The sequence below is a fragment of the Otolemur garnettii genome, unplaced genomic scaffold (assembly GCF_000181295.1).
Source record: "Otolemur garnettii isolate 467f Iridium unplaced genomic scaffold, OtoGar3 scaffold00054, whole genome shotgun sequence".
In the NCBI taxonomy this organism is placed as follows: Eukaryota; Metazoa; Chordata; class Mammalia; order Primates; family Galagidae; genus Otolemur; species Otolemur garnettii.
In genome coordinates, this window is record NW_003852449.1 from 2,903,721 (window position 1) to 2,914,375 (window position 10,655).

Sequence of the window (10,655 nt, forward strand, 5' to 3'; positions counted from 1 at the left end):
AAAAAAAAACCTTAGGTGGTAAAATTGAAAACACATGCTGATTAATTAAATGCAAAGAGTTTAGGCCCAGGGAGGTGTGAAAGGTGATGTCTCTTTCTGAGTTGCACGAGAGCGGCAGCATTCGCCAGGACACGCAGGAAAGAACCGTATCTGGTTTCAGACATGTCGAGTTTGGGGATGTTTCTAGTCAAAGGAAACAGAGAAGGCAGGAAGACTACATGGTTCTGGAACTTCAAGGAGGAGTCTGGAGCAAAGACATGGATTTCTTTGGTTAGGGTGCAGATGGGAATAGAGTAAGGTGACCAGATTTTAACATTGGTAAACCGGGACACCATTGACCGGGGTGGGGTGGGGGTGGGGTGGGCGGTATTCTTAATTAAAAATTTGGTCTATATGGAGCAACAAAAATTTTCATAGAACGCAAAAATAGTATTGTAATATATTTTTTAAATTTCAATGTAAGTACAGTTTACAAATATTATACATTAAAAATTATGTAGAGTATTATTTAATTCTTTGGCATATTTCTCGTTTGAGTGAATTTTTTTTAGTAGATTGCTGTCGTTGTTTAAAAGGTCATGAAATTTTTCACAAGAATTTGTTAAATTGTATTTCACACATAAAATGACTTTCAGAGTCTCAACACTTAATTGTGATCTTTCTGATGTCCACACTTTATTTACCGTAAAAAAAACGCATTCAGTCACAGCATTAGTTCCTGGTAAGGACAGCACGTATCCCACAATTACTAGTGCATTATTGTATGGAACATGGTTTGTTTCAAAATGATGAAATATTTCTAACCATTTGTTCTTTATTGTGATTTTTGCTGATGCTCAAGATTTAACCTTTTCCTTATCAATATATATTTTTTAATAATGATACCTCATAAATCATAAGTGTCACTTTCAATGCTGGCGCTAGACTTTTTGCCGCCACTATAAAATATAAATAATATGAGTACTGTCTGCTAAATTCATGAAATAAATAAATAAATTGCTTACCTAGATTATCTGAATAGCTGATTTGTTGACATCACTTGTTTAACTAGCACTAGCACGCAATACGATGTGTATCGTCTGAGAGACAGCTACAAAATGTTTTCGTCGTTGCCACTGCCAAAAATGCCATTGTTCATTAAGTCCAAACAATAGTGGTCAAATTCTAACAACTGATCAACAATGCGAACTTTGATAAGCAGTTCTCGATAATCAGTTCTCAACAATTATTTGTTATTATTAAAGTTAACATTATAAAATTAACAAAAATAATATAAAACTCATATCCTGGCAAAATAGCCACATGGCAGCTGAAAACCATCCATTCCCTTCCCGTTCTGCCGTTCCCTAGCTTGTCGTACATTCTTTCCAAAAATCAGGACTTTTTTAAAAACACTGCAAGACACAGGACAAATTATTAAAAATTGGGACGTCTGGTCACCTTAGACTAGAGGTGGGTGGTCATCCCCGAGGGTGTAGGTAGAGCAAGAAGAGAGGGTGGCTTTGAACTGAGCGTGGAGGGGCTCCCAACTCCACTGGCCGCAGACAGTGCCACAAGGACCAAAACGGAGGAGTGAGAGGGTGGGGAAAAGCCCACAGGGAAAGGCGGCAGAGACCAAGGGAAAGAGAGGTTTAAGCAGGAATGGTGTTTCGTGCTGAGAAGTTAAACTAAGAATGGGAGATAAAAGTATTGAAGACGTCAAGCAAATGAGTTTTCTGCATTCATCCTTAATAATTACAAAATATGGGTTTCCCTTTAATTTAGGCACACCCACCGTGCTTCTTGCAAGAATAAACTGTGCAGATTGGTCTGACGTATGTACTAAGCAGAATGTTACTGAATTCCCTGTTGTGAAGCTGTACAAGGCAGGCAGGAACCCGGTATCTTACGCTGGCATGTTAGGAACGGAAGCGCTCCTGAAATTTATCCAGCTGTAAGTATTCAGGTTCACTCTACGATTTCTCGATGCTTAGGTTTGCACAAGTTCCGTTTTGTCTTGCTTTGTTGACATACTTTGAATAGGGTAAGGAGGATGCTGGAATTGAGATCACGAAGTAAGGAGTGATAAGGAATTCTGTGTACATTGCATCACTTTGGGGGGGGAGATAGTAATTTTGTTTAATGAGGCCTTTTTTTTAAATGCATAATATTTGTCTTTTTGGTCAGATACTTGATCTGCATAATACATTGTTTGCTAATACATATTATGTGTTTTATTTTCTTATAAACTGAGACAATTCTTAAAAATTAATCTTAATGTAGTTGTATATTCATCCAGCAACAGGATTTCCTGTCCGGTGACCGTAATGTCAGTCCGAGAAGCAGAGGAATATTTAAGTGGCGAGTTCCGTGAAGACCTTGCCTCCTCTGCCGGCGTGTCAGTGCTGGGACTGTTCAGCCCAGTCATGACAGCAGGTAAGTGGAGCTGAGCTTTCAAGTCCCACAGCACAGTGTAGAGTTAAACACTCCTGGCTTATTAGTCTTTTTTAAAAGAGTATCTTTTTAAATTATAGAGAATTTTGAAAATACAGAGAAGTTTGAAGAAAAAACAAAAATTTTATAATTTAATTATTCAAAGAAAAATGCTATTACATGTTGATGTAATTACTTCCATCTTTTTCCTATGTACCTGTGTGTTGCGTATTTACCATGTTTTAATATAATTAGGCTAAAATCGCTTGGGCATCTTGCTGTTTTTGTTTTATTTAATATTGAGTCCTATTTTTTCTATCTGATTAATGTTCTTTATAAACATGGTTGCATCTTTGTTTTTGTTTGGGTTTTTTTTTGGTTTTTTGTTTGTTTTGAGACAGAGCCTCACTATGTCACCCTTGGTAGAGTGCTGTGGCGTCATAGCTCATAGCAACCTCAAACTCTTGGGCTTCAGCGATTCTCTTGCCTCAGCCTCCCGAGTAGCTGGGACTACAGGCGCCCGCCACACGCCTGGCTATTTTTTGCTGTAGTTGTCATTGTTGTCTTAGCAGGCCTGGGCTGGGTTTGAACCCGGCAGCCCCCATGTATGTGGCCAGCGCCCTAACCACTGAGCCAGGTGCTGAGCCAGGGCTGCATATTTGATTGAATGAGTCTGTATTAATATAGATTATAATTCAGTGGTTTACAAACAATACTTATGCTTTTCCATCTTTGCTATATATAAAGAATATTTTTATTTATGAGTCTTTGTATGAATTTTAGGCTATGTAATAAGTATAGATTTCTAGTTGCCTTTTTTTCTTGTGAGTCTTTTCCATTTTTGTATAGCACAAGCTAAAGAAAATATTTTAACGAGTTTCTCATGAAATTTATAAGTGAGTTCCCAATGCTGCTCACTGGCTGGCTGAGCCAGCTTAGTAAGTTTGCTTCCTACAGTGTTTCTCAATCTTGTGGAAAGTATGTGCCCTTTTAAAGAAAGTAATCATGTGGTTACGAGCGCTAACGTGTCGAGCACTTACGTTATGAATCTCGTGCTGGCTGCTGAGGTACAGAGCTTTGTGTTCAGCATGGCTGGCGGCTGAGCGGCTGCTTCGCGACTCAGTCCTTCCATTGATGTTTCTGTATTTGAGCCACCGTGAACTGCTTGTGTGTAAGCTGAGCTGTCATTTGGCCTTCATCTGGCAAGAATACATCCTTTACCTATAAGTCAACCTCTGCTTTTTTCTCATTGACTACAATGATTTAATTCACTTTTGCTTCTTGGTTAAAAGATAGTCATTAACATAATCCAGAAAATGCTTCTATTTATGAAAATAGACATTTTGTTGTACTAAGCAAAATGTTACTATTCATGCTATTTATGAAAATGTGTATTTTCATACATTCATGTAGATTTATATAATCATAGTTTTTATTTCGAGTATGTCCTAACAAATGACCAAAACCTGATAGACAAATTAATGAAAGTTGAAAAGTAATGAAAGCACATTACAGAAAATAGAAAAATAAGACACAAATCCATCAAAATTGCATGATCCTAGCACAGACACTGTTAGAGGTATTTTTTTTATGCTTATAAGCACTTTAGATTTTGTGATTGCGAGTGCACATCATTTTACAAACCTGCTTCTCTTTTCAGGCTCTTGTAGGGCAGCTGCCTCTATTTACCCTGCCTTAGGAAGAAAAGCCAACAAATATTTATTCAGTAACTCTGTCTGATGGGAGTGCTGCGAATCGTATAAATATATTTAGAATACATTTGTTTAGGAAACCATAGTTTTATTGCATCAGTTTACATTTCTTTAGTAATCAAATGTCAGGAAAAAGACACAGATTTATTTCAGAACCACTGTTGTATGAGGTCTGCACTTAAATATTTATCTTTGTAATCAATTAATAATGAAGAGCTGCCATCTATTTAAATCTCTGTCTTCATCAATTGAGTCACATACATTATTTTCAGGGTCTCAGATTTTTGTCTTGTCTATGTATTTATAGCAAAAGAATATTTCAGTGAAGCTGGAAAGTACCTGCAAGGATATGTTATCACTGGGATTTATTCTGAAGAAGATGTTTCGATACTGTAAGTTTTTTGTTTTTTAATTTTAGGGTGGAAGAAGCTACACAAAGTCATGTATTGCTTGCCTTTATTCAGGTCATGAAGGAGGACAGCACAGCCACATAAACACTTTTTTAATTTCCTTCTAAGGAGATCTGGAAAGTACCAGACGTTTAGATTCTTGAGATATTCTTTCACCTTAGGCCAGAGCCTCCCCAGGGGCAGTCGGATTCAAAAATTTTCCTCTTTGGATTCTATTACCTGTAATTTTGTTTTTTTGGAGTTGTCATAGGTTTTGAAGAGTAAGTAAGAGAGTAAGTTTTGTTTCTTTTTTTTTTTTTGCAGTTTTTTGTTTTTGGCTGGGGCTGCGTTTCAACCCACCACCTCTGGTATATGGGGCCGGCACCCTACTCCTTTGAGCCACAGGCGCCGCCCCCATCAGAGTCTGTCTTGTTGATAACCCTGTCAGCTGAGAGGCTTCCCTAGGTGATCTGAAGCCTGAGCTTTCCACTAATGCATATTGTGATGTCTGCACTTTGTTCTGGCACCAATTAAGTTATTACATGTGACTGCCACACTAGTAATTTCACACAAAGCATTTTTCCTAGTTAGAGAGTTTTCTTTTAGGTTTAGTTAGCAAAAGTGGTTGTGGTAGAGGGTGGATTTGGGCCCTTGCTTCAGTGTCGGGAGCAGACTTTATGCGGGGAGCCCCTCACTTGAAGTCTGCGTCTGCCATTTACTAGTCTCTCAGTTCTGTCTCCTCATCTGTGAAAGGGGGTCATAATGCCTATCTCATAGGACTTTTCCAAGGGGCAAATAAAAATAAAACTAAAATGCCTAAGTGGTGCCTGACAGTTTGTCTCTCAAGTGGCCACCACCTTATTCAGCAGTGTAGCAGGCAGCCTCAAAAGGTTAAGAACCATTCATTGTGTTCCAAATCCTATTTAGACATTTTCTGGATGACTAAATTGTGTAGGAAAAGATTTAGCTAGATTATTTGTTACTCTGTTTTAATCTAGGTTGTCAAAACTCTTAAGCTTTCTCAGATAGCCTCGTATAGAAGAATAAGTTTGTCTGGAAATTTAGCTCATTTTTTCCGTAGCAGTGCGGCTTCTTCCCACTCACTGCCTCCCACTGTGACTTCCTGGCCTAACTTTTTGTGTTTTGATGACTTTTTACATTTTGGTTGTGAATTTTAATCTACATTTTTCTATAGGTCAAATAAATATGCTGCAACTCTTCCAGCCCTGCTGCTTGCCAGACACAAAGAAGGCAGGATAGAAAGCATCCCAGTAGCCGGCAGCCGCACGCAGGACCTCGTTCAGATAATAACAGATGCGTTACTGGAGACGTTTGTGAGCATGGTTTTTTTTCATCTTATATATTTTTTTTATTGTTGAATCATAAACACATAGATCATGTGTACATTAATGCATTTATGGGGTACAGTGTGCTGATTTCATACAGAGTTAGGAGCGCTCACGTCACACTGGTATGTTTTAGAATGAGGATGTCATTGGAAACAAAAACACCACCTGTTGAACACAGCCTTTGTTGATGCTCAGTTTCCAGCCTTTGCTGGCCCAGGGATGACGCTCTGTGAGCCGGAGATGCCCTGGCTCGCTGCACTCTGCTCTGCTGCTCACTCGTTATGTGCACAGATTTCTAGCTCTCTGCAGAGAGTTTACGTGTCCTGCTGAGTGTGGCAGAAGTCCACGGCACTTCATCCAGGGTGATGCTGGTTATTAAGCACGCTCATTCCAGAAAGCCAGTCTGCTTGGCTTCAAAGCCTCGATTTATTTCTTGCTGCCTGTGTGCTCACTTGTCTGTTCTTCATTTTGCACGTGTGCAAGCCGTGGTCAGAGCGGCACCTGCTGTGGGTAGCACTGTGGCCTGGGTGACCCAGGGTGCACGGCGCTCTGTGACGTGCAGGGTGAACCAGCGGCAAATGTACAGCAAGTGCTAGCCGCTATTTTTAGTGTTTATACAGATTTAGAACAAAATGCTGTCTTAGGAAAGGCTTTTTCTAACATTTTGTTTGTACTGTTACACGTCACTTGACCACAGGGACACATTCTGAGAAATGGGGCATCTGGAGATTTTGTTGTGTGAACAGGGTAGGGTGCACTTACACAGCCACTGCACACCTGGGCTGTGTGGTATGGCCTGTCACTCCTAGGCCACAGCCCTGGACGAGGTGTCACTGTGTTGAGTACCGTAGGCAACTGTAACGTAGTGACAAGTGTCTGGGTATCTAAAGATACTCACAGAAAAGATACAGTAAAAGAAGGTCTTGTCACCTTCTGAGATCACTGTCGCCCATGTGATCCAGTGTGCACGCCACTCATACAGTAGCAGGCCGAGGGCGGGGCAGCTGTAACCTGGGTTTCTAGGTTTCACTTGTCTGTGGTTACATCTGACATAGCTTGAATATCATAGACTGATTGATACTTCTCTGCATTTGTAAAGTGACAGAGGAGCCAGTTACCAGCCAGAAACGCTGAGTGAACGTCCTCCTCTGTGTCCTTTGTCACAATGGTCTTCAGGACCCTGCACTTTAAGCCCAAATAAATGACTGGTCTTTAGTAAGTCTTTTTGTGCCTTCTCTTCCCCTGTTACAGTTATAGGTTATAATTAAATCATTGAATTAATATTTTCATGAGGTAGTTTTCTAAGTAACATTTTTGTCTTTGATGACACATTATTAATATTCCCTTAGCATATACATAGTGTAATTTTAGAATTATTATAAACCTTTAACTTTTTTTTTGCATAACACAGAAAACTATAAAGAAGAAAATTATAGTCATCCATAACTTCACTAACCAAGTTTAAAGTTGGGAATGTGTTTTCCCCAAGATTTAAAAAAATTTTGTGTATATGTACATGTCTTCTCATAGTAAGTGTATTTTCATTAAAAAGATAGTTATGCATATTTTTTTAAATATCTGCATAAATTTTGTGGTACTAAGGAATTAAAAGTTGTCTTTAGTCTTTTTTAATTTAGGGAACATCCTTGTAGATAATCTGTGGGTGTGTCCATGATTATGTATTTAGGTAAAGTCCTAGCATTTGAATTGTTAATCCAAACTGCAGGCTCGTTGTTGATTAGTGATATGGCTATGCATGATCTGATGGCCAGCTGATAACTATTTCTGTATTGTCTTACCTTAGGTTTTTATCATTTTACTCTTCTGTCTTGGCCTATATGATAGATAAAAATTGGTACCTAGTATTTTTCTTTAAGATTATATTCTTTAAACCTGAGAAACTTTAGGTAAACTTGACTATTAAAATCTGTTTACAGTTAAAGCAGATTGATAAGCATTGTGACAGCGTTTGAGTTTATAATATTTTGATTTGTGGAATTCAACTAAATATTGAACAGCTACAATAAAAATTAAATAGATTTTAGAAATTATAGTTTCTTCATCTGGAGGGGGAAGGGAAATGGATGACCAGTTAGTAATAATTTTTTATATGGCTTGAAATTTTTACTTTAATAAATTGGATGACAAGCCTTCCTTGTAAACTTGTAAATTGACAGAAGTCTTGGTTCTTCTTTCCAGAACAGGAAAGACCAGGCTCCATCACTGGCCTTTTTTCTCAAATTCGTATTCCCGGGAATCATTTTTCTGAAAACATGCATAGCCATATCACTAATCTGACTGAAAACTCTGCTCAGTATTCCCAAGGGCTAGAAAATGTACGAAGGCCTCACCCACGGTCTCCCACCTGCACCTGCCTCGGTCTCCCACCTGCACTTGCCTCGGCCTCGCACCTGCACCTGCCTCGTGCATGCCCGAGCGTGCGTCTCTCACCTGCTGCTCCCCAGTGTGCCTCCACAGCTCCCTCCTGTCCCCAGGATGCCCTGCGTCTGGAATCCCTGCTCACGTACACAGGTCAGCCTGTCGAGATCTTAGTCTTTAGCCAGAGCCCAGTATCAGTCCCAGTATCAGTCTCTCAGCCTGTCCATGAGCTCCTCGGCCTTGTGTTTAGCTTGTCTGGTGTTGAGCCAGTAGACTTCCTTATTGTCAGACCTTAGATTGTTCCATGGATCTCAGCAGTTGGTGTGGCTGTCCCTCCCCTGCCTAAAGGATGAACTTTTGACAGCGGGGAAAGTGTCTTATTTCTCTGTAGACTCTGCATCTGGCATAAGTTACTTGAACATTGTAGTTGTCAGTGGACGTTTAAGTGGAGCAGTGGTGGGCCTGTCTCCCCGATGTTTCTGCTGGCTCCATGAGAACTGCCAGTGTTTTGTAGACAGACACGCTTCACTAGAAGGCTGAGAGATGGTAGTTAGACAACATAGGACAATTTGCAGAAAAGGGACCTAAGATTTTAATCACGAAAAAGGAAAGTATGAGACGATGTTGAGAGTGCAAGAGAGAGGATGGAAAGAAAGATGAGAGCTGGCAGAGAGACGCTGTTTTGAGAACTGACCAGGGCAAGGTGGGATACCAGAATTTGGGCATTTGAGGATGAACCAGTATTCCGATAAGTGGTTGGTGCCATTCAAAGGATAAAGTCTTTCATCTGAATTTTTAGTGTGATCCACTGAAATGGGCAGCCGGTGAGCAGGATGCCTGAGTTCTCAGAGGCCCTCTGCTTCCCTGTCCTCAGCTGTGTGACTTTTTCAAGTTGGCCTTTCTCTGCTGGTTTCCTGTCTGTGGGTTGGGGATTATTTATCTCATGCAGCATGGTTTATCTAGATCACAGGTCTTTCCAGAGAATGAAATAATAGCTATGGAACTAAAAATGAAAAATGGTAGAGGCTTTACTATTATAAGTCATTGCTATTTTTAATCCTAAATATATCAGCACCGTTTATTGCTCTTTTCAATTCTTGTTACTAACAGCCTAGACAAATTATCTGCTACAAACATGTTTTTAAAAATGAGGCCAGGCACAGTGGCTCATACTGTAATCCCAGCACTTGGGGAGGACAAGGTAGGAGGATCACTTGAAGCCAGAAGTTTGAGACCAACCTGGGCAATATAGGAAGACTTCATTGCCACAAAAATTAAGACATATTAGCTGGATGTGGTAGCGTGTGCCTATAGTCCTAGTTACTTAGGAGTCTGAGATGCTCGGAGGATCTTATGACCCTAAGTTTTCGTGGTTGCGTTGAGCCTCCATTGTACCACTGCACTCCAGCCTGGGCAACAGAGTGTGAGACCCTGTCTCGTAAAAAAAAAAAAAAAAATTACATATGTTTTCAGTCCTTTCATTTTATAGATTAAACTCACAGAGTGAGTGGAAAGAGTTTGCGATTTGCTCCAAGTTTCATAACTGTGACAATTCATGAACCTGGGCATTCTGAAAGAGAGACTAGAAGCGGGGCTGTCATCTGAGTTGGAGGAAAGTGGAGAAAGGAAATATTTCTGAGATAAAAAAAGCATAGAGGCCGAAAGAAAGATGCTGCTCCTCCCTCTGAAGGTTCAGTTCACTGAATGTCAGCTAACAACAGACAGATTGATAGCAGAAAGGCACAGAAAATTTTACTTTAGCACAAGAGAATCTCAGGAGAACGATGATCATCTTAAAATTAATCATAAAAATGATAAATAGATTTCTAATTTTTTACTAAATTCTTTCAGTTATTATAAACTGCAGGATGTGAGATTGGCAGTTGGATTTGTGTAGCATATCTTTATTGATTTAATTATGCTAAAAATCCACAATATTGGAGAAAGTAGAGTTCTATTAATTTTTATTGTAAGCAATTACAGACAGTAAAAGAGGGAACATATCTTTAAGAACATATCTTCTTAGCTTATATGTTTCAAAAATTTTATGTTATCAATATATATGTGTATCAATACTGTGTACTCCATAAATATGTACAATTACATGTCTATTAATAAAATTAAAGTATTTTATGCTAGAGGAAAAAAATAACAGGAATTTTATTTGCTTCTTATGTGAGTATTGGCTAGTTTGGTCCAGATTTTAGCATAAGAAATTATTAGAAATGTTACATTCTTATAAAAGGGGGGCACCTTTAAATTATTCTCAAATTCTATTAGCAGTTTCATTTCAAAAATAACTCCCTTCAACTTCAAAAATAAGCTTGAGATGGATAGTTTTTAGTTAGTATAGTTAAGTCTCTACTGACATGAAAATGTGTTTGAATTACATTCTACAAACTAACATTGCGTGA

At 39.1% G+C, this 10,655-nt stretch overlaps 1 protein-coding gene across 1 annotated transcript in view; it reads left to right on the forward strand.

The window, feature by feature from the left end:
- The window catches only part of TXNDC16 (thioredoxin domain containing 16), an 81,314-nt gene that overhangs the window by 58,637 nt on the left and 12,022 nt on the right, over positions 1-10,655 (forward strand). The window contains exons 15-18 of the mRNA XM_023514489.1: positions 1,765-1,933; positions 2,279-2,415; positions 4,432-4,516; positions 5,709-5,847. Coding sequence (XP_023370257.1) covers positions 1,765-1,933; positions 2,279-2,415; positions 4,432-4,516; positions 5,709-5,847 — 530 coding nt within the window. The remainder of the gene's footprint in view (positions 1-1,764; positions 1,934-2,278; positions 2,416-4,431; positions 4,517-5,708; positions 5,848-10,655) is intronic.